General features: G+C 42.3%; 2 protein-coding genes across 2 annotated transcripts; one reads left to right on the top strand and one right to left on the bottom strand.

Moving 5' to 3' along the window:
* The first annotated feature begins 1,110 nt into the window (after positions 1–1,110).
* LOC137889450 (guanylin-like) lies at positions 1,111–8,952 on the top strand. The gene is made up of 3 exons (XM_068733316.1): positions 1,111–1,224; positions 7,875–8,028; positions 8,698–8,952. The coding sequence occupies exons 1-3, from the start codon at positions 1,153–1,155 to the stop codon at positions 8,760–8,762; spliced, it is 291 nt and encodes a 96-aa protein (XP_068589417.1). The 5' UTR covers positions 1,111–1,152; the 3' UTR covers positions 8,763–8,952.
* A 690-nt stretch (positions 8,953–9,642) lies between these two features.
* Positions 9,643–15,553, bottom strand: trappc6b (trafficking protein particle complex subunit 6B). Its single transcript, XM_068733457.1, has 6 exons — positions 15,290–15,553; positions 15,136–15,203; positions 13,642–13,759; positions 13,396–13,479; positions 12,627–12,720; positions 9,643–12,421 (listed from the first exon to the last, which is right to left on the bottom strand). The coding sequence occupies exons 1-6, from the start codon at positions 15,368–15,370 to the stop codon at positions 12,390–12,392; spliced, it is 477 nt and encodes a 158-aa protein (XP_068589558.1). The 5' UTR covers positions 15,371–15,553; the 3' UTR covers positions 9,643–12,389.
* Between the last annotated feature and the right edge of the window lie 8,492 nt (positions 15,554–24,045).

Here is a 24,045-nt window from a genome sequence, read left to right as displayed (position 1 = left end):
AGTACCAGGTACTATCCACAACTTTGCCCAATGAAAACCCCCCAAAATATGAGTTGAGTGGAGTGGTGGAATTGTAGCATTAGAGACTGCTGAACATAGTGGGGCATTTAGCAGCTGAAGAGACAGACATTTTGTCTCTGGATTGGGAGTCTGGGGATGTTTGTGTTTACAGCAACTGGACAAAAAAGCAATGAAAGCAGCTTTACCAATTACTGTATCATTGGAGTTTAGAAGTTTTAATTTAAAAAAGTCGAAGATGGCTGCAATAACAAAAAATCATGGGAAATTATACCCTAACCTATTCATCTCAATGATGGCTATAATTATAAGGGACAAATCTGATGAAGTTGTAACTTCACCTGACAAAAGTAAATGTCTAATATGTGACACAATAAAAAAAAATCTCAAGCCAGACTTTCGCTTCTCAATAGCTTTTGCTGAGCTAAATTTAAGATGCGTTTGAGTTTCCTCAGCGAATGTGCTATTCCAAAGATATGGGTAAGAAAATACAACGCAAAAATAAACACAGAAAATAACTCATAGCTCTCATTTCACATTTGGTTTTTATTTATCTATTTTTCAATTGCTCTTTTTTAACATTTTGTTTCATTTATGTATTAATTTACATGCTCTTATTCTTTTTTATACATACACAATAATGGTCTTATAATAACATAATAATAAGAAGAATTGTGCCCTTGGACAAATGTAGTTGATGACCCCTGACCATTCCCATAGTATATATGCTGTTCTAAACTAGACTAAGGCTAGTGCGGACATCTGTGCTTAGAATCCCATGTAGAGTAAAAGAGGCCTAACCTTATGTAACTACATGTTGGCTGTTAGTTATCTGAGGCCACTTTATCATGTGTACATTGCAGAGTGCTGTACACATGGTAATCAGTTAAATGAATATAAAGCAATGAATACCCATCATTTCTCTTCTCATTTTCCACAGCATGGGACAACAGTGCAGCTTTTATGGCATTATAAACAGTATGTGTTGTTTATCATTAACTACCCTTCAGGCCTCGCCCACGATCTGAGTCAAACCCTCCATAAATACACTGAAGCAATGCTGTGTACAGAGCAGTGCTGAGAGACGCTCACAGAGGAAAAAGAAGAAGTTTGTTATACATCACAGGCAGCAAGATGAAGACCACCATCTGTGTGTTAGTCCTCCTCATAGTTCTGTGCAAGTCCTCCAGCGCTGTGACTGTCACGGTAAGAACACCTGAAACCTGGAACGCTCCAGCATTCAACCAAACCTCCTGTTTAGGTTTTCTTGTGATTTTGTTTTTGCAATTCTTTTTCAATTCTTATTTGAAAGTCTTTATGTAATCTGGTCCTTTTTGTGTGGCTGTTTGATTATATATTCTCGTTCTAATATTATTGTAGAATTTTTGCAAGTTATATATGAGCTGTTGGCTTGGCTTTCTCTGGCATTGACTCTGATGAGCTCTCTCATCACAAATTATTTTGAGGGAGCTTCTCAAATGAGGCCTCCACATTTACTGTAATACTTTTGTGGTAGTTTGTTATGTTCCACCTGTATGTTGGAAGTAATGTATTGTTCTTATCTCATGTAAAAGACTAAGGGCCGGGGTATACTGGTCTATAACTAGTTTATAGCACGTGTTGTACAACACATGCTAATTAAAGTGCTTTGGAGCACATTTTCAGACAGTTGCTCCTGGAAGACATTCACGGTGTTGCACTCGGTTGTACACATGAAAAGTAAATACAAAAATTGAGCTGGGAGAGAAGTTCAAACCGTGGCTCTTTTCTCACCTCTGCACAGCCGAGGCCTCCCTTTGAACTGTGGAAAAAATGACAAACGAAATGGTACCACTTTCTAATATGGCACGGTGCAGCCCTCAAAGAAACATAAGTAAAATTAGTGAGTACCAGGTTATTTTTGAGGCATCAGATCATTTCTGGATCCTGATGTACACCTGAACCCAGATAGTTTCCTATTTGCACCAGAAAAAAGGTTTTTGCTCATGACCCCTTAGGGGCATTACAAGTTACACTTTATAAAGTGTCAATAATTATTAATATTTGATGTTAGTAAATCATTTGATACTGCTTTAGACTTCACCATCAACAGGTGGGTTGCCAGGTTGAGAAAATCCCTCCAGCATTACACTAATGTATCCCCCCACCTTCTGGAACAAAATACAACTTATTAACATTCAGTGCATTACTGATGGGTTCACACAAAGTGTGGAAATTACATAATGTTCATGTATTATTATTTGTTTCATTATTAAAGCCACTACATAAAACGTAAAGCCTGGGACAAGGGTGGTACATATCAATAAAAACCTCATAATATGCAAAGTATGCAGGTTAGTAAGTCACAAGTCAATAAGTGAAAGTGACTGTAACACAAGTAAGTGTCCTGTGGTATTTCCAGCCTCGCTGGACATGGGCTCAGAGCTAACACATGTCATTCCATATAGGAGGGAGACTTTCACTTCTCCCTGGAGTCAGTGAAGGCACTGGGGGTGTCACACCTGTATGTCAAGCTGGGTTTTTGTCCTGTCTCCATGTTTGTTTTGTGACTTCCTGTTTTATTTTGGAAATTAACTCTCCTCTCGTTTCAGGTTCCTTGCCCTTCCTCATGTGTCACCAGTCTGATTGTCTTCCCTGATTCCTGATTGTGTCCACCTGTTCCCCCACTTCCCTCATGTGTACTTATAGTCTGCGTCTCCCCTTGTCCTGTGCCAGTGTGTCATGTCCTTTCGTCTTGCACACCCGCCTTATGCTATTATCAGTCATAGTTTTGTCTGTCTTGTTTCTTGTTTCCTCGGTAAGAGAGATTTTGTTTTGCATTTTGCCTTTTCGACCATTCAGCTCTTCGAGTTAAATCGGAGCATTTTTATTTGTAGTTTAATACCTTCCTCGAGAAGTGATTTTTGGTTTGGCTTTTGCCGTTTTGACTTTGCGGCTCCTTGAGTTAAATCAGAGCATTTTTAGTTCTACTTTGTTATTTTCTTCTTTCCTCGCTAAGAGAGGTTTTTGTTTCCAGGGATTTCCCTGTGCATTTTTGTTGGAAATAAAAGATCGTCAGCTGAACCTCTACTCTGCGTCCGAGTCCTCATCAAAAGCTCCCTTTGTGACAGTACACACTGGCCAGAATGGACTCTGCAGAGAAGGACCAGCTGACTGCGGCGCTGCGCACTCAAGCCTCAAGGCTGGCGCAGCATGAGGATCTGGTGGCTGGCCTCGATCGAGGAGTCAGGGGACTAGCTCAAAGCCAGGAGGGGTTTAAGGCCACCATAACCACGCAGGTGGGACTTCTCAGCACCCAGGTGGAACAGATCCTCACCCTCCTCTCCACAAACCCAGCCGCTGCTCCCGAGCAACCTCCCAAGCCTTCTGAGCCCTCCCCCGTAGCCACACATGCAGACGCATGCACCAGGCTGACACCCCCGGAACAATACTCTGGGACCATCGGACAAAGTAGGTCATTCATTATTGAATGCGAAATGCACTTTGAGCACTCTCCTCTTCACTTTCACGCAGAAAGATCCAAGGTCGCCTTCATGATGTCTCATCTCACGGGAAGGGCCAAGGCGTGCTTCTCTGTGCTCCGCCTAAGAGGTTTGCCGACGCTCTCAAACTCGTCTTTGACCCTGTGGCGACAGACCGAGAAAGGGCTCCGTAGCTCAGCCGGATAAAACAGGGAGGAGAGCCTGTTTGTGATTACGCCATTCGCTTTCGCACCCTGGCGACGGAGAGCGGGTGGAACACCACGGCCCTATACGATGTTTTTCTGAAAGGACTTTCAGATCTGATCCAGGACCTTTTGGTCCCATTGGACCTCCCTCTGGACCTCGATTCCCTCATCGCCATCCGCACAGACAACCGGCTGCGGGAACGGAGGCGGCAGCGCAGGTCCAGGTCGACAGCCACGGCACCTGGTTCTTCAGCGGCTCTCTGGCACGCCGCATCACGTCGGACCTCTCCTGAGCAACGTTCACGACCTCCCGCCAGAGGAGAAGAGGAGCCCATGCAGATGGGAAGGGCCCGGCTCTCTCAGGAGGAGCGGCAGCGGCGCTATCAGGAGGGCAGGTGCTTTTACTGTGGCGAACATGGCCACCTCATCACCGCTTGCCCCGTGAAGGCCAACCTGTTGGTGAGTCATGTCACAGCAGTTACTCTCACCCCACGACGATTAACCACAGTGAAGATTAAACGCCACAATAAAGACCTCGAGCTGGGAGCCCTGATTGACTCAGGGGCAGATGAGAGTCTAATCGACTGGGGTTTAGCGTGGAGACTGGGGCTTCGGGTTAACCCACTGAGTAAGCCTGTTAAGGCGAGCACGCTCAATGGAAGCGCATTGTTCACTATAACACATGTTACCGAACCAGTAGATCTTCGCATCGCCGATCATTGGGAGCGCATAAGGCTGTACCTTATATACTCACCTCTGCACCATCTCATCCTCGGGTTTCCGTGGCTAATTCGCCACAACCCACGCATAGATTGGCTCACCGGGGACATTCTGGCGTGGGGGGAGAGTTGTAGGAACCAATGACGGGAATCACAGCCCCAAGAGAAGAACCCTACTCTTAACAGTGTTTTTACTCACTCTATCACAGACTCGGAGACCACTGATCTGACCAAGGTTCCAAGCTGCTACCATCATCTCGCAGAGGTTTTTAGTAAAAGCAAAGCCACAGCCCTACCGCCTCATCGCGCATTTGACTGCGCCATTGATCTCCTGCCCGGCTCCACCATCCCGAAGGGCCCTCTTTATTCGGTTTCTGGGCCTGAGAGGCAGGCCATTAAAGACTATATTGAGTCGTCTCTGAGAGCAGGTTTGATCCGACCTTCCTCATCCCCAGCAGGGGCTGGTTTCTTCTTTGTGGGAAAAAAGGATGGAATTCTTCGCCCCTGCATTGACTATAGCCCACTTAACGAAATCACAGTTAAGAACAGATATCCCCTTCCCCTCATGACTACAGTATTCGACCAGCTTCAACAGGCACAGATTTTCACCAAACTGGACTTGCGCAACGCTTATCATCTGGTTCGCATTAGGGAAGGGGATGAGTGGAAGACAGGATTCAACACGCCATCCGGACATTATGAATATCTGGTCATGCCTTTTGGTCTCACCAACGCCCCAGCAGTTTTTCAGACGATGATAAACGACGTGTTGAGAGAATTCTTAGATCATTTTGTACATGTTTATATTGATGACATTCTGACTTATTCCCCCGAGCTAGACACTCATAAAAATCATGTTGAACTCGTCTTGCAACGTCTCCTAGACAACGGGTTATACGTTAAAGCAGAAAAGAGTGAATTTCATGCCAATACTGTCTCCTTCCTGGGCTTTATCGTAGCCCCTGGAAGGGTTCACATGGACCCGGCTAAAGTAAGCGCTGTAGCCGAATGGCCAACACCTGATAGCCGCAAAAAAGTGCAGCAATTCCTCGGTTTTGCCAACTTTTACAGGCGGTTTATCAGAGGCTTCAGCGCGACAGCAGCTCCACTCCATGCTCTCACTTCTCCGCAGGTACCTTTTCACTGGTCCGCGGACGCAGCCTTCCGAGAGCTTAAGCGGCGGTTCACCACAGCATCCATCCTCACGCTCCCTGATCCCGCTCGCCAGTTCGTGGTGGAGGTGGACGCCTCTAATGACGGGATCGGGGCCATTCTCTCCCAGCGAGCAGTGTTGGATAACAAGCTTCACCCCTGTGCCTTCTTATCTCGACGGCTGACGGCAGATCGTGAGCTGCTGGCGGTGAAGGTGGCGCTGGAGGAGTGGCGGCACTGGCTTGAGGGTGCACAGCACCCGTTTCTGGTTTGGACAGACCACAAGAACCTGCAGTATATTAAGAAAGCTAAACGTTTAAATTCCCGTCAAGCCCGCTGGTCTTTGTTTTTTTTTTTAACCGTTTTGATTTTTCCCTATCCTACAGACCGGGGTCAAAGAATACCAAGCCTGATGCCCTGTCCCGTCTTTTCAGCCCTGAGCCTGTGGCCATGGAACCTGAGCCCATCCTTCCACTTAACTGTGTGGTTGGAGCGGTTACCTGGCCTATAGAAACCGAGGTGAAGCAGGCTAACGGTGAGACCCCTCCACCTCGTGGGTTCCCAGATAATCGTCTGTTTGTCCCCGTTAATCTGCGCCCACAGGTGATCCACTGGGCTCACTCGTCTTTGCTCACCTGCCATCCGGGCGTACGTCGGACCATGTTCGCCATCACGCAGAGGTTCTGGTGGCTGCCCATGGAGCCGGAGGTCCGGGAGTACGTTGAGACATGTTCCGTCTGCGCTAGGAACAAGAACTCCTCCAGAACCCGTGCAGGCTTGCTGCAGCCGCTGCCCATTCCGTCCCGGCCGTGGGCAGAAATCTCTATGGACTTTGTCACGGGGCTCCCGATCTCCAAAGGTAACACCACGGTTTTGACCGTGGTGGACAGATTCTCTAAAATGGCACATTTTCTAGCCTTGCCCAAGTTGCCGTCAGCTAAAGAGACGGTCGATATTATGATGAACAATGTGTTTAGGATCCACGGATTCCCCCAAGACATTGTGTCGGCTCGGGGGCCCCAATTTGTCTCACGGTTCTGGAAGGAGTTCTGTAAGCTCATCGGAGCCACCGCTAGCCTCACATCTGGGTACCATCCCGAGGCTAACAGCCAGACGGAGCGCCTCAATCAACAGCTGGAAACCGGCCTTCGGTGCCTGGTGGCCCAGAATCCTGCGTCCTGGAGCCAACACCTGACATGGGTAGAGTACGCCCATAACTCCCTTCCCACCTCCGCCACTGGTATGTCTCCCTTCCATTGTGTGTTTGGTTACCAACCTCCTGTTTTTCCCGAGTCCGAACCAGAGGTGTCTGTGCCCTCCGCCCATGCCTTAGTCCGTCGCTGCTGCCGCCGCATCTGGGCAGCAGCACGACAGACACTAATCCAACAGGGGGACAGAGTAAAAAGAGCAGCAGACTGCAGGAGGAGACCGGCACCTGTATATCAGCCCGGCCAGCAAGTATGGCTCGCGGCCAAGGAACTACCCTTACAAGTGGAATCACACAGTGAAGAAATTGTTGGCAGTACGTAAGCGGGGCCGGGGCAGGCAGTTCCTCGTGGACTGGGAGGGATACGGCCCAGAGGAACGACAATGGGTCTCTCCTAGCCTCATAGTCGACCCGGATCTCATTCGGGACTTTTATAGAGATCACCCGGACATTCCAAGGCCGTCTGGTATTCGGCCTTAAGGGGGGGGTAATGTCACACCTGTATGTCAAGCTGGGTTTTTGTCCTGTCTCCACGTTTGTTTTGTGACTTCCTGTTTTATTTTGGAAATTAACTCCTCTCGTTTCAGGTTCCTTGCCCTTCCTCATGTGTCACCAGTCTGATTGTCTTCCCTGATTCCTGATTGTGTCCACCTGTTCCCCCACTTCCCTCATGTGTACTTATAGTCTGCGTCTCCCCTTGTCCTGTGCCAGTGTGTCATGTCCTTTCGTCTTGCACATCCGCCTTATGCTATTATCAGTCCAAGTCATAGTTTTGTCTGTCCCGTTCTTGTTTCCTCGGTAAGAGAGATTTTGTTTTTCATTTTGCCTTTTCGACCATTCAGCTCTTCGAGTTAAATCACAGCATTTTTATTTGTAGTTTAATACCTTCCTCGAGAAGTGATTTTTGGTTTGGCTTTTGCCGTTTTGACTTTGCAGCTCCTTGAGTTAAATCAGAGCATTTTTAGTTCTACTTTGTTATTTTCTTCTTTCCTCGCTAAGAGAGGTTTTTGTTTCCAGGGATTTCCCTGTGCATTTTTGTTGGAAATAAAAGATCGTCAGCTGAACCTCTACTCTGCGTCAGAGTCCTCATCAAGAGCTCCCTTTGTGACAGGGTGCTCTGATAACTGGAGATGATGCAGCAGCAGAAAAGGAGCTCCAGCTGGTGGAGGCCAAAGCAGCAGCTGTGTGTTCTCACCCCGCTCTGTCCCAAGACTTCAGACCTCTGTGTTTGACGACAAATGCTAGAGCATCTCTGGCCAGACTGGGTAAAGTCCATTTTTAAACACAGTTCTGTGATGGTCGGGTTTCCAGTGATGGAAAGCTAGTGTATTTATTCAACTACGCAAATGAGTAAATACACTAGCTCATCGCAACTCACATCCACACTGGGTCATAACTAAACACTTGTATTTTACAGGGTCACAAATCAAACGGATTGGAAACTACTGACTTTAACCACTTGATTTGGAGGGCAAACTGAAAGTGAGCACACCTGAGAGCTGATAATAATCCTTCACTAATCCTTTTTTTTCCAAAATAACTTTGACTAACTTTGTTTCCAACCTGTCTGGTCAGTAATGTGTTCCCAGATTTAAACAACGTTCTGAGTTTATCTGCTACGGATTCAGGTTGAGGTGTTGTTGTCCAACTGGTAGCAGAGGCCCAAAGGCTTCAAAGCTTCAAACAAACTAGTTTGTATGACGTGTTCTCGGACCACATCTCATGTGTTAATAGCAGTTTTAAGTGGCCCCATGTTGTTTGATACAGAGGTCTTAGGGATGGTGATGTTCCTCGTTCAGTCTATGCAACACTTTGGTCCACAGTGAAGTATCTCAACAATACTGGCCAGATTTCCATGATATTTCGGTGGACATTTCTGGTCTCCAGCAAATGACTTGGAATATTTTTGGTGATGGTTTTTTTTCCTTTTTCAGCACTTGTGGCTTCCCACTCTTACGCCTGTGAGATCTGTGAATCTGTTGCCTGCACTGGATGTTGAAAGGGAAACCTGCATTGTGATGTCATCTGTCACAGAATGATTTCTGATTTTGACAGTATTCAAAATCAAATGTAAAAATCATTGACATCTTTTTGTTTGTGATTATTGATTATGTGTTTCTTCTGATCTATCTTCTAAAGTTTGTTTAGTCATTAGCTGAAGGTGTCTCAACAGAGCAGAATACATGTTGTCAAAGTTTTGTACATCTTTCAAAAAAGGATTTGTTTGAAATCTCAATAAAATATTTGAATTCATAAAAAGGTATATTTTTCTTGATTTCTTTAGAAACTTCCTGTCGGTTTCAAAGCAGATTAGGATGTGTTAAGGCTGAGTGCTAAAACAAACACACTTGACGTGGATTGAATTCCTAACTCGGTAACCTTGACTTAAGAGTGTTGCAGTTGCGTCATTATCACAGAGGTCCAGTGCAGAAAAGTGAGCAAATAACTGCTAATGTAACAGCCCCAACAGAGAGAGACGGCAGGTGTATCCATTCAATAATGTTATCAAGTGAAGGGGCTGATAAGTCAGATGATTACTAATTTACCCTTTGCTAAGTCTTGTCCCCCAGAGCTGTAAGTGCTACCAGAGCTGTAAGAGCCACGTTACCATGGAGCCCACACTGTCACCAACAGGCACTCCCTGATGAAATATAATCAGATTTTTGGTAAAACAAAAAAAGTAATTTCAGAGAGAAGCAGACAGGTTTACAATAAGTATTTGAAGAACCTATCAGGATGTTAAACTAATTCAGCAGTGAAAACGGGTTGAAAAGAAAAGGTTAGAGGCTACAGCTACGGATCACAGAGTAAAAGCGAACCACCAAGTAATAACCACATCACCTAGTGAGACAATGAAAGAAGGAACAGCACTGTTCCTGTAAAGCTGGTAGGTCTTTATTCACATTTACAATCATTAAAAAGCACAAGAAGCATGTGTAGACATTCAGTATACCTTCAGTAGCTAGCATAGCATAGACATGCTAAGATTAGTTAGTGACGTGCTAACGTACTCCGCTAATGTTAGCCAATATCATGTTCTACCTCTCCTGGTAGCGAATCCCTATTACAAGTTTCACCATGATTTGCACCAAATCCACTAAACCAGCCTGAAAATGAAGAACATCTGAAACCACTGAAGAGAGTTTATTGAGCAGAGACGAATAGTTGTCAGGCCCTGGTCAGTGCTGGCCGATGCTACGCTAGGATTGGCCAGTCTGCATTCCAGCGACGGGTCTGAGTGCATTGTCATTTCATACTTACTGCAAATGCTGCACTAATTAAAGCTGCATTAATGCATATAGTTTATATTAACAAGGTGTCATTCTTCGGGACAAACCCACAGACCACAGTCCCCTCTACAAGAGACACATGACTCAGGAGTCCTCTGGTCTGCCTCTAGCTTCTCAAACTGAGGAACTGCTTTTAGAGCCACAGTGCTTCGTGATTTGTGATTGAATACTTCCATCTTAAAATTATTTTTATTATTCCAACTCAGCTAGTTAAGAGATACTTCCAGCCTGGTTTCCAGTAGCAGCAGACAGCTGACATCCTGTACTGTAACTGTCTGCTGTCAGATGGTGTGCAGGTAACAGTGTGTCAGCTGCCTTCTCCTGCTGGGAATGAGGATGATGAGAGCGCTGAGATAACCAACACAGTCTCAGTAGGTCAAAATCTAGAAATTAAAGTTGTCTGAGCAAATACTTGAATTTGAGTAGCTTGAGAATTCTGATAAAGTGTATTGCATGAAATGTATATACAGTGCCCTCAGAGTATTCATCTCATAAACAATTCTGAAATGTAGTTTTGGCTTTGTCATGAGGTATAGTGTAGATAGATGAATTCATTTGAATTATTTTAACATCAGGCTGCAACATAACCAAATGTAAAAATGTGAAGGGGTCTGAATACTTTATGAATGCTCTGTAGTTTCTGAGATCTGTTTGCCAGAAGAGTTTATAACTGGGCTTCTGGGGTTTTACCCAGAGAATGAATCATGTAAGCTGGAACATAGACAGAGAGGTATTTATTGCAACTGATTCCACCTGAAAACAAGCAACTTAAAAAAGGGAGAAAAAAAAATCCATCTACATATTGTACAAACACTTTGGATATTTCCATGCTTCAACAGGATTGCTGACCAGTATTGGACAGTAAGTGTCCTCACTATGTGTGGAGCACTGTGTCTTTATTCATTCATGTAATCTGTTTATGAAATCACAGGTTGGCATGTCTGAGGATAATATTCTTGAAGGGAACTCTGTCTGCCTTTCACTGTCGCCACACTTCAACTCCAAGTTGCTTTGTTTGAAGTTGAATTGTAGAGACATTGACTTTATTAACATTTTTGGTCTATATAAAATAACATTATATAGACCAAAAATAATAAATAACACACAAGAGACATGGACTTGTGTGTTATTTATTATTTTTGGTCTATATAATGTTATTTTTGTTTAACTATTGTTATTTCTCTTTGAACTGCTTAAACATAAAATTGGTTTCTGAGAAGCTCTACAGCTCCAACTAGAGCTAACTAGTAGGGCTGGGACCATACACATATATCTTTTTTTGAAATGGTATATCCAAACAAACTGATTATTTAATACATTTATATCATATTTTAAAATGGATCAACAGTTTACTGTGTATGAATTCAAACTGCTGTTAGCTTTGTGCCACCAGAGTGAAAGTAATAGTAATACTAGTAATAGTAGATAAGAAAGTAATAGTAATACTGCAGGAGAAGCGATGCGTAATGCAAGAGACATCAGCCTCAAAACGGCCACAGGTTAGGGGGAGAGCGTACTTTGAAGCAGCCTACGTCCACACACACACACACACACACACACACACACACACACACACACACACACACACACACACACACACACACACACACACACACACACACGGGAAACAGAGGGGTGAGGAGGCGCTGAGGACACAGAGGGGTGAGGTGCATGCTTACAAACAGAAATCATGGACTCATCGTGACACGTTTTGTTAGAAGTGTGGGGGGAGCGGTTTATCTTAACATAAAAATAAACATTTCCACCATAAATTGGTGCATTAACAATTCACCAGAATGCAGGAAATAAAGTGTTTGACCCCACCTCTCACAATCTGAATAATGCACCATTGACTTAAAACCAGGTTTTTGTTGGTCAATGGGGCAATCCCTGTCTGCTGCCTCAAGATAGCAACGCGTCAAAAATGCTCCTGTCCACAGCTCATTTTAAGACCAACAACATCATGGTACATTTGCTACTTAGTCAATGTGGGCATAAAAATGACAACTGCGTTGGCCTGAAACTACCAATGACAGTTGCTCTGGTAAAAGATAGAGCCCATAGACTTCTTTTTAACATAAATTAATTCTCAGAAATAATTGTCATGGCATTGACAGTGTTTGACCACTTCTGATATCAATGACAGCATGTCAGCAGGAAACACTCTTTCTCTAAAGATATTTTTGAGAACATGAGGCTCTGGACGTTGGAAGTGTAGACAAACTAAAGTGCAGAGTGACGTTTATTTTACTGATGAAGATGGGCGGCATTTCCCTTTAATGGCGGCAACTCAAGGATGTATGACAGCAGTAGAGTGCAGAGTGAATGTGGCCTCATCACATTTTCTGGATCATGATCTGGAATTTACCTGCAGAGATATAAAGAACAGAGACAGAAGAAAGCGTGTGTTAGTCCACACTTCATTCTTATTCAGTAGTAAAAACTATTTCCTTCTGCTTAAATATGTTTCAAATTCATACTCTAATCATTCACACCCAGCTCTTGGAAAAAAGGCAAAAGTTAAGATTTTTCTTTTCTCTGATTGGATGATGGACAAGTGATGTGTGTCTTACAGGCAGGCATGATGGACACCTCAGCAGTCACAATACTCTTCACTCCCAGGTTGGACAGAGCTCCTCTCACCAGACCACAGGTGAAAGCCAGATACTGCAGAGAGACACACATCTGTGTTACAAGAGGAGTAGGGATGTCCTGGCATCACATAGAGGCATGTCTGACGTACATCATCAGCTATATAAATCCTGGTTAATGTGTGTTTGCTGTGGGTACAGTGATCTGCTAAAACACTGAAAATGGACAGCCATGAATGAACTAAAGAAATACAGCAGTGTGTGTACGCGTAAAGGAGGTTAAGGTTTAAACTGCATCATGCTGAAGGAGGTTGTCTAAATCCTGTCCGGTTATCTACATTACCCAATACACAGCATTACGAGAAACACCAAAGGTGAGCTGTGACAAAGGCTTTATGTTCTTAGAGAACTACTCATACACATAAAACTCTAGCTGTGTACTGTGAACCTGTTAATGAAACTAAAATCTAAAAAAGATGAAGCGTGATTTGACAGCAGATGCTCAATATTAAAAGATTTGGATTGTGACCAGGACGACCCTGCACCTGAAGGTAACAAAGTGAACATGAGTAACCTGCAGGCTATTTGCTTACAGCTTATCTACACTCTGCAATGTTGCTAATTTAAAAGTTATCTTAATGGGACTCTAGAGCAGAGTGAAGTCCTGCTGGTCTGGGATCAGCTGCCTCACAAACGGGAAACTGCAGAAAGTCATAATAAAGTACAATTGTCTGAAATGGAGGCAGAGCACCTTTGGGGCGTGTTCCAGGTACTGCTTCCCAGCTGACAGCTGACTCAGTAATCGGAACTTGTTGTCCTGGAGAACATAGATGCCCTAAAACACAGCATTCAGCAGTACAGCTGGTGAATAACACTGATATTTATTTGTGTATTATGTATGTTTGAAACAAAATGAATGATGTCAGTTTGTCGGGCTGGCTCATGTTATGTTAAAGATAACCTACTGTATGAATGAGAGTAACTACAGAGAGCTTGCCTGGTGATTGGTTCGAAGGTTGTCGATTTGCTTCTTGAACACGCAGGTCCAGAAGTCTTTGCAGACAAACTTCATGATGTCCAGCTCATCTTTGAACCGTGCTGTGTCTTTTGTAAGTCTGGAGAAAAGGAAAAGCTGTTCACATGAAGTCCAGAGGCTTGACACTGTTCATACCATTGTTTTTTTTACAAGAGACCCAATGTGTTAGTCCCACTTCTCAGCTTTGTCAGTGGCTATATACTGTATGCAGTGTCATTCAGTCTTTTGTGAAACAGCTGGTCACTGCAGTTTAAGTCAAGCAGAACTCAAACAACAGGAAATGACACATGTATTTGGGGACTGTTCTCCACAGTTGTTCCTCTAGTGAGTTTATGTGGCAGCAGGACGGTGTGTGTGTGTGTGTGTGGGACTGAGTCAAAAATAATCTATAGTGTGTGTTCATGGTAATGAAGGAACATGTCAGTGCAACAGTGTGGCTCCTTCATGTGTTTTTATAGTTTTGGGACAACACTGGAGCTCTATGGCCCAGAGGAAGAACATATATCAGGCTTTGATATATACACATACTCACACTCACACTCACACTACTTGGTAGTAGATACATTCAGTAGTCATGTTTCCTTTCAATTGTCAAGCAAATCTTAAGCAATTTAAGCAAACCTTTTAAAATATCTAAAAAAGAAGTGCATTTCCATCAGATAAACCCAGTTACAGCGTAGTTTGGTCTGAAGTTATGTTAGACTCCTCTGTAAGCATGGCTGTAATCTGCCAGCAAACAGAAGAAGTAGAGGTTATGAACTGGAAACAAAACAAGTCGGCTTGGCCATCAAACCATCTATGAGAGGAAATAGAGAGAGGCCTTCAGGAATTGCTCTTTCATGTCTTTTCATGCTAGTATTGGCCATGTGTAATGCAGAGACTAAGACAGAATAAATGATTAACCAGGAAGTGGTGGAAACTGGTTGAATTACAACATCTAGGTGTGTCACAGGATGCCATAGGACCCAAAAAGATAGGAGTCCTTTACAGGAATGAATGACACTGGATCCAGTTCACTTCATATGTCCATGGTGTTTTTTTTTTTTAAATCAAACTATGTTTCCATACAGCTTATTTTGATGCAATACTAATGCACATACAAATATGGTAGTGTTGGTTTGCCTCTGCATATCAGATTTCTTGACACCTTTTAAAGTATTATTATTGTAATAATTAAGTTTCATTTGTGTTGCCTCGTGCCTGTAATGTATAACAAATATATAAAAAAACTGGTTAACCGCTCATATTGTTCCATTTACAAGATGAAAATTAAGTAAATAGAATCCATCAGAATATATGAAACAATGAAGCTCTTGGTCACCTTTCAGAGAGTCTAAGGAGGTCCAAGGGATTAATATTGAATCCATAATGAGCCAGTGACTCAAACACTTATTTAGCATTGAATGCAGCCAGAACACTGTCCAGACTGCAGACACATCGTCAGTGAAGGGTTACCTCTCTATCAGACCATGGCCCACTCTGAAGCCCATATTCTCCAGCTTGGCGATATTTCGTCCATTCTCCTGAGCGAAGGACAGAGAAGTGATGAATAACACAGGTGACGACTACTGACTGTCCGGAGAAAAGTGCAGCTTACTGACACTCTTACCGTCTCTGCGTTCTCAGCTGACTTGTAAATGTACTGAATGACTTCGTTGTGTAAAAACTGGAAAGGAGCTTCGTCTGCCATTGTTGTTCCCTACACGCTGTGGTTCGGTCTGTTAGCAGCTGGTTCACCGGGTCACTCACACTGGGACCGACATCATGACACCCACAGAGAGACCTGTATACAGGACCTTTATTAAATAACGTTACACTCCAACACTAAACAAACGCGTTCTGCTGCTTCCTTGTTGAGCTCGTTCACCCGCCGGTGAGGGGCAAAGCTATAAATAAATTCTATATATATTCTGCACCACTACCGCCACCAGCCGGCTTGGAGGTGAAACTGCGTGATCAAAATAAACAGACATGTTCTGGAAATAGCAATAACAAAGAAAGTTAATTTAGCTTTTGTTAAACTTTTTAACAATAATCTGTTGTTTTTTTGTCTGGCGATAATACTTGTAATGTAAAAAAGAAGAATGCAAAGACAGAATAGATATGTTATGTTGAACACGCAGGTCCAGAAAACTATCAGAAAGTCACACATGTTCCTTCATTACCATGCATACACAGAGCTTATTTTGAGTCCCACATACACCGTCCTGCTGCCACGCATACCAGTGCATAATGTGGATTAATCCGCCGCTGAAAATAGTTCTGAATTTATGCATATATGTATATCCACCTGTTTGTTCATGTTTTGTTTGTTTTGTTTTGTTTTGTCTGTTCTGTTTGTCTCTTCCCTATGTAAAGCGTCTTTGGGTACTTAGAAAAGTGCTATATAAAATGAAAGTATTATTATTAGGGCCCGAGCAACCGACAACGTCGGGCCGCGAAGGCCCTATTGAAATTCAAATACACATAGTACATCGGGCGCATATTTGGGGGACTTGCCATACTCGAAAACTCACCGAATTTTGCACACTTGTCAGGCCTGGTGAATATAGCCATATGATATAGGTTGCATATTTGTGTGTAAATAAATGGCTCTCTAGCTCCCCCTAGAATTTGGACCGGCGACGCCCCTCGGCCAGTATGTCCGATTTACTTGAAATTCAACACACATGTCCACCTCCGCTAGATTTACAAAAAAGCCTCTCAGAATATTAAACTCTGCCTACTTACATTTTCCGCCATTTTTAATTTTGTGAAAAACCCATTTTTGCAAACTTCTCCTACACTCTGATTTCGATTGATAACAAATTTGCTCTGAGTCATTATTGGATCTACATCATCAAAATATATCAAAAGCTTTTTGATATCTCTTTGCATTTACAAGATATGGACCAATAAACTTCTTAGGGGTGTGGCTTATATATCAATACACATAACTTCTCAACCATTTGTCCTAAAATCACCAAATTTGCAGCATATGTGCACATCGCATACTGTAATATACCCTGACATTTTTATTTCATTCAACCACTAGGGGGCGCTACAGTAAACCCGCCATGTTGTGCTTTTTTGTCACTTTTTGCAGTTTTCAGCCATTGTACTTTAACAAACTCTTCCTACAGAATTCATGGGATCAACCTCAAATTTGGTCAGGATGCTCTTCAGGCCTTTGTGATGAACAGTTATCAAATTGGTGAGTTTTCATGGAAGAACCTTGATGTGGCGGCCATTTTGCCTCATTCTGCATGAACAATAAAGTTATTATAACTCCAAGGTACATTATTCAATCTGCAAAAAATTGCATATGCATGATGCTAATTCAAGAATGAGCATATTTCAATGCTAAAATGTCACATTTTATACTTTTATTTACTCCTCCTAGCCAGTTGACCAGATCAGTCTCAAATTTAGTAAGGAATGCCTTATGACATTGAAGATGCTTCATCATGAATATTAAAAATTATTAAGATACATTTATTTCTAATTTTGGGTTCACAGCAAGGACACGGTTGTTTATGCATATTTGTATCATTACATTCCACTCTTTAGATTAGTCATTAATCACACAATATTGCAAAAATATGTGACAAGGACAGTTCAATAACATCAGAAGTATTATACATAATGTTACACAAGCACCACCAGAGCGGCGGAACGGATTCCATGGTCGATTTCGTTCCGGCACGATGAGAGAGAGTGCTAACAGCCAACCAGTTCGTATGGAATTCACCCGAGCAACTGGTTTGTGTGATCAGTTTTGCTTCTGTTGACAACGTGAGGTTTCCACAAAACTGTCAGAGACACTGTTTTACCACTCTTTAGGTTCTAAATGTGTGTATGCAACTATATGTGTATTTTTGGGTGTGGTGTTGAATGGGTAGCTCCCTCGATGGTGACTGTATCACTTGTCGCACCCGCGTTGGTGACCGCACGTCACGTAGACCCATCGATGGTGACTGTATCACTTGTCGCACCCGCGTCGGTGACCACACGTCACGTAGACCCCTCGATGGTGACTGTATCACTTGTCGCACCCGTCAGGCGGCCGGAGCACCTGGCGGCCAGAGCACCAGGCGGCCGGAGCACCAGGCGGGTGTGACAAGTGATACAGTCACCATCGAGGGGTCTACGTGACGTGCAGTCACCGATGCGGGTGCGACAAGTGATACAGTCACCATCGATGGCGGTCGGACCACCTCGCGGCTGGATCTAAGAGATAAGAGATAATATAAGAGATATTTAAATATAAACCATTAATATAAAAATGCTGAGTATTTAAGAGATATTTAAACATACAAAATTAAAAATGCTGTTATGTCACAACTCTCTAGTGTGCAAGAAACAGTACATAGAAATATTTTTGTTACAAAGTATTTCTTGGGAAGATGAACACAAGAGAGACCTTCTTCCAAGGCTTACAGGTGTCTTTACAGTAACAATAACATATTTCCTCGTCTAAAACAATAATATACAATTTACTATCATAACACCACTTTCCAGTGGGCAAAAAAAATCTAAAAAAGTAACCTTTTAGTCAGCTAAATTTGAGTATTTCTTGGGAAGATAGACAAAAGAGAGACCTTCTTCCAAGACTTACAGGTGTCTTTAAACTGACAATAAGAGATATTTAAACCTAAAAAATTAAAATTAAAATGGCTGTTATGACACAACTCTCTAGTGGGCAAGAAATAGTACAAAGAAATATTTTTGTTACAAAGTATTTCTTGGGAAGATGAACACAAGAGAGACCTTCTTTTTTCTACTTCAATCACTGAATATAACAAAATAACAATAAAAGAAAATCAAAGAGGAAAAACTTACCCCACCAGTACCTGTGAGAGAGAAGAGAGACCGGGTATACCTGCTGCAAGACTTGAACTAATCTTTACAGCTAACCTAACGATACACGTGTACGCATTACGAACCAAACAATACGTTTGAATAATATTAAATTGCTTTTGAAAAATAATATATACTGTAGCTGAAATTGGTGGAGCCACTGCACTCAAACATGGCAACCCACCCGACGTAACGCGATGTCCTTACCTGATTCGCCACGGTCCTATCACGTGACTGTTCCCGGATGTTCACAATCAACAGTCTTGAATACCGATCGACTACCAGGGCCCCGTTCCTCGTACGTGGTTCAACTAAGTCAATCAAATGTCCTATTAGCCAGCTTAAATTGTGCGTGCCCGTCCTACTTCAGAAGGGGAAAGCGTCGATCACCGAAACCATGATTTTCTAACAGTAGAATGGCAAATAAAGTCAAAGAAAGAGCCCATTTTTTCTCCGCTGACGAGCAGGAGATGATCATGAACTCATATGAGGAATTCAAGACCATAATCATGGCAAAATCTAACACCGCCACCGCTGCGAGGGCTAGACAAGAAGCATAGCGAAATATATCAGAAAAGTTAAATGCGTAAGTGTTGGGAAAATGTATAGGCTAATTTTAAGTGCCTCATCACCCCAATCAATCAGATTATATTTCTTTAAATGTGCCTGCTGGCAGTAGGCTTAATGGAATGCATCATCGAATGAGTAATAATGATCTCAACTCTTTCAGAATAAGTAGATAAAAACAAGCCCAAAGAGTATCTAATTGATACAAATTAATAGATACTTATGAGGATATATGTACTGTATGTGCTTATGTATCATGTACTATATGTATATACATGTATGTGTAGATTACCATATAGAAGTAGGAGTTTGAATATGTGTGTGTGAATCTGTGTATGGGCGGATCAGTATGTATGTATGTATTATTCAACATCAGAAATTCAATCAATTGGAGCAGTGAAAATAAATTGTGTGTGATTCTCTCTATTCTTATCATGAGTCCACCTTAATCATGTTTCATGTTCTACAATCATGATATGCTATGGTGTTCTAATAACACTGTCATATAACTATGAATGCTTTCAACCAAGCCATCAAGAGGACATGGGAGCAAGTAAAAACTAAACACAAAAACATTATTCAGAATGGTGAGTCAATACAATATGTGCCATGGTAATGTAATGAACACATCCATAAGTCTCTTAAGCGGCAAATAAACTTTACGAACAGCACAGCATGCAGCAGCTTTCCCGATGTTTTCCGCATCGCCGACACTGTACAAAAATGTACCACTCGCAAAAAAGTGCAAGGCTATGCATACAGTCTGTGAGATAGTCGATGCTCTGCTGCGGTGTGTGGTGTTCGCAATGTATGGCTCGAGAAGGTCTTGTAAATAAAGACTCAATAGCGCTCGTATAGGAAGTCATTATGATGTGATAACGGATCTTGGCGATCTCGAAGAACTCTCTCCCTATAAAACGCTAATCTAACTAATATCGCTCCTTCATTAATGGGATCTCTGGGGAAGGGAGCTGACATTTTTTTCTGGAGGATTGGCAAGCTTATCCAGCTAACTTAAGTTAGCCTGCGCTGGAGCAGGTTAAATTTTATGGATGTGTTGTTATGGTGATTTTGCCAAACTTGTTTCTTGGAACCGAAAAGCCTGATTTATCTAATCTTATCCTGAAAATTATCCGGTTAACTCAGTTAGCCAGTTACGAGGAACGGGGCCCAGGTTAATTCAATATGAACAACTGATTACAGGCATTGTTGACCGTGTTGTCTTTACTAGCAGCTGTTGTTCAGTTAAAGTCTGCATGTCTGCAGAGGAAGCAGCTAATGGCGCGATTAGTGAGCGGTGTATCAGACCTACGGAGCGGCCGTCTGAAGCCACGTCAGCGGCTTTAGGGAGGACGAACACAAAACGGAGGACTTTCCTTTTTTTATTAATGCTTATTTTGTTCTGTACAACTATGTACAACAAGTTAACACACATAATCTAGTAAACCTTTGTGTGTATGTGTTAATATTAATGTCAATATGAGGAGAGAAAGAGAGAGCAAGACCCACAGCACTGTAACTAAGTCTGAAAAATAATACTTTCCAGGAAATGTGTCTGTTTGAGTTTATAGAGGAAGATTTTAGAGAAGATCTTAAGTATCAAACACAACCTTTCATTATTAAAGACTACTTTATTACTCTGTCGTCTTTTTTTAAACTAAGCAACCAATCTACTTCTTGTTTACACCGTCAGCATGACGCCCAGTGTACGTGAATAGTCACGTGATATTCGTTACAAACTCTCCCGCAGCTTTCAGTATCTGGTCCCTCCTGATTCAAACAGGACTAGAGGTATATCCCTACTCTGTAGTGATCAACCAGGCTGCATTCTGTTTGAATATATTCATGACAATACTCATGACTTGTTGATTTCATAGGACAGGAGTCTTCCTGTCTTTGGCATTCCTGGAGCATCTGAGAGTGGATATGGACCAGGCGATCATCCCAGGACACCCGAGAACCACAGCAGTCCACTGAACACACTGAACCACTCTCAGCGCTTCTTGCTTCCAGACCACGAACATTAGAGAGAAGAACCAGAGAGTCTACGATCACCAGAGATCACAGCGTCATGGACTGGTCCAGTCTGAGCCTTAAAAAGAAGGCTAAGAAAGAAGGCTAAGAAATTGCAGATGAGATATTATGGGAAATGGTGCATAGTTTCAAAATCATTTCACAACAGCTTAATAGCAGACCACCTCAAGGTGTTACTCTGAGAGAACCAAGACATTCTGATGTAGCATTTCAAAATTAAAGCCCTTCGAAATCGCATTCATGAGCTAACGTCAAATCACATTCATGAGACAATTTGTCTAATTTCAGATTAGATTTTAGAGGAAACGGTGCATAGCTACAAAATCATTTCACCTCAGGTTGATAGCAGCCCATCTCAAGGTTTCACTCAGAGAGAACCAGGATATTCTGATGTAGCATTTCAAAATTAAAGCCCTTCAAAATTGCAAACATGAGCTAATTTCAAATCACAGTCATAAGACAATTTGTCTAACTTTAGATTAGATTTTAGAGGAAACGGTGCATAGCTACAAAATCATTTCATCTCAGGTTGATAGCAGACCATTTCAAAGTTTCCCTTAGAGAGAACCAGGACATTCTGATGTAGCATTTCAAAATTAAAGCCCTTCGAAATCGCATTCATGAGCTAACGTCAAATCACATTCATGAGACAATTTGTCTAATTTCAGATTAGATTTTAGAGGAAACGGTGCATAGCTACAAAATCATTTCACCTCAGGTTGATAGCAGACCATTTCAAGGTTTCCCTTAGAGAGAACCAGGACATTCTGATGTAGCATTTCAAAATTAAAGCCCTTCAAAATCGCAAGCATGAGCTAACTTCAAATCACATTCATGAGACAATTTGTCTAACTTTGGATTAGATTTTAGAGGAAATGGTGCATTGTTTCGAAATCATTTTACATCAGGCTGATAGCAGACCATCTCAAGGTTTTCCTCAGAGAGAACCAGGACATTCTGATGTAGCATTTCAAAATTAAAGCCTTTCAAAATCGCATGCATGAGCTAACTTCAAATCACATTCATGAGTTAATTTGTCTAATTAGGGCCCGAGCATCGACGTCGGTCCGCAAGGTCCCTATTGAAACTGTAGGAATTATTTTTATTAGGGCCCGAGCACCGACATAGTCGGTAGCGTAGGACCTATTGTTCTTCAAATGTTTATTAGGGCCGGAGCACCGACAAAGTTATTATTCTTTCTCCCCTAAAATCGCATTTTTCAGGGCTTTATCATGCTCAAAAACTCCCCAAATTTGGCAGGCATATCAGGACTGAGTGAACATTTTAGATTGTATGGGTCCCATTTCCCTGGTTTGACAAAATGGCTCACAAGCGCCTCCTACAGCTTAAGAGACCACGGCCTTCACCCCACTTGTCCGATTGACTTGAAATTTGACACACATGTTCACTTGTATTTGCTCTACAATCAATACACTCTAACAATGAAGCTCTGCCCATTCAGATTTCCACCATTTTACCTTTTGTGAAAAACACATTTTTGCAAACTGCTCCTAAACGCTGAGTCAGATTGCTACCATTATCAGATCATTATTCATTCGATCTCATCAAAAAACCCTTAAAATCTTGTTGATAACTTATCGTGTTAAGAAGATATGGACCAATGAACTTACAAGGGGCGTGGCTCTGTACATCAATCAACCTAACTTTAAAACCTTTGTGCCAATCATCACGAAATTTGAGACACATGTCGACATAGCAGCCTGTAACATACCCTCACATTTTCAATTCCTTTAGCAGCTAGGGGGCGCTACAGTAGTTAGCTCTTTTTGGCTATTTTATCCGTTTTCAGGCTTTGTATTTTCACAAACTCCTCCAACAGTATTTATGCGATCAGCATTTGGTCAGCACAATCTTAAGACTTTCATAATGAAAAGTTAGCAAAATCATGAGTTTTCATGCAACAACCTTGGCGTGGCATCCATTTTGTGCAATTTTTCATGAAAATTGAAGTTGTTGTAACTCCAAGGTACATTGTAAAATCTGCCCAAAATTTCCTATGCATGACGCTAGTCCAGGCCTGAAAACATTCACATGCCTCAATTTTCACATAGTCATAGCGCCACCAACTGGGAAATGACAAGTTTTACACTTTGATGTACTCATCCTAGCCATTTCACGAAAGTCACCAGAGCGGCAGAACAGATTCCATGGTGGATTTATTTTTCAAACTTTTAAAAACTTTTCTTTCTTCTGATTGAGGCCACAGTTTAAACACTTAAACCAATGTTTGAAGAAGACTCCAGGAAAACAATCCCTACATGGCCGTCAAGTAAATCAGAAGTTTGGCCAGTGTGGTTGAAACTTTCATCAACTTCATTCAAGAAAAGTCTCTTAGGACCATGCTCTAAAGAATACCGGAAGTCAGCAATTTTGATTTTTGTGTAATTTTTTGATAGATTTTTGTCCATTTGTAATCGCTATACTTTAACGAACTCCTCCTAGGGACTTTGTCTGATCCTTTTCAAATTTGGTCAGTAGCCTACAATCTGAGAACCTTTGAGATTAAAAATGATTAAAAGCTTTACGTTTGGTTGAAAGGCTTAGCCGTAGCGGGCAGCTAATTTACGTGATTTCCCATCAAAAAAGCTGATGTAACTTGTTCCAAACGGTCCTAAACTTCCCATACTTGATAACACTCATGGCCTGAGGATATCTACTAGCTAATTTTCACTAATACTCACAGTGTCACCTGCTAATGTTTTTTATTAGGGCCCGAGCACCGACGAAGTCGGGCGAAGGCCCTAATGTAATTCAAAGAATTAGGGCCCGAACGTCGGGCCAGCGAAGGCCCTATTGAAATTCTATGGGGTATTATTATTATTAGGGCCCGAGCACCGACGTAGTCGGAGCGGAGGACCTATTGTTATTCTAATGTTTTTTATTATTATTATTAGGGCCCGAGCA

Source organism: Cebidichthys violaceus, unplaced genomic scaffold (assembly GCF_023349555.1).
Source record: "Cebidichthys violaceus isolate CVI_PGR_0920_01 unplaced genomic scaffold, fCebVio1.0.p SCAF_6, whole genome shotgun sequence".
Classification (NCBI taxonomy): Eukaryota; Metazoa; Chordata; class Actinopteri; order Perciformes; family Stichaeidae; genus Cebidichthys; species Cebidichthys violaceus.
This window is presented reverse-complemented; position numbering and strand designations above follow the sequence as displayed.

Excerpts from the sequence above, each read along its gene's own strand:
- LOC137889450 (XM_068733316.1), top strand. The coding sequence starts at position 1,153 with ATGAAGACCACCATCTGTGTGTTAGTCCTCCTCATAGTTCTGTGCAAG. Across the intron at positions 1,225-7,874 it reads CCAGCGCTGTGACTGTCACG|GGTGCTCTGATAACTGGAGA; the intron begins GTAAGAACACCT and ends CCTTTGTGACAG. Across the intron at positions 8,029-8,697 it reads AGCATCTCTGGCCAGACTGG|CACTTGTGGCTTCCCACTCT; the intron begins GTAAAGTCCATT and ends TTCCTTTTTCAG.
- trappc6b (XM_068733457.1), bottom strand. The coding sequence starts at position 15,370 with ATGGCAGACGAAGCTCCTTTCCAGTTTTTACACAACGAAGTCATTCAG. Across the intron at positions 13,760-15,135 it reads GGCCATGGTCTGATAGAGAG|ACTTACAAAAGACACAGCAC; the intron begins GTAACCCTTCAC and ends CCTTTTCTCCAG. Across the intron at positions 12,422-12,626 it reads GGTGTCCATCATGCCTGCCT|GTAAATTCCAGATCATGATC; the intron begins GTAAGACACACA and ends ATATCTCTGCAG.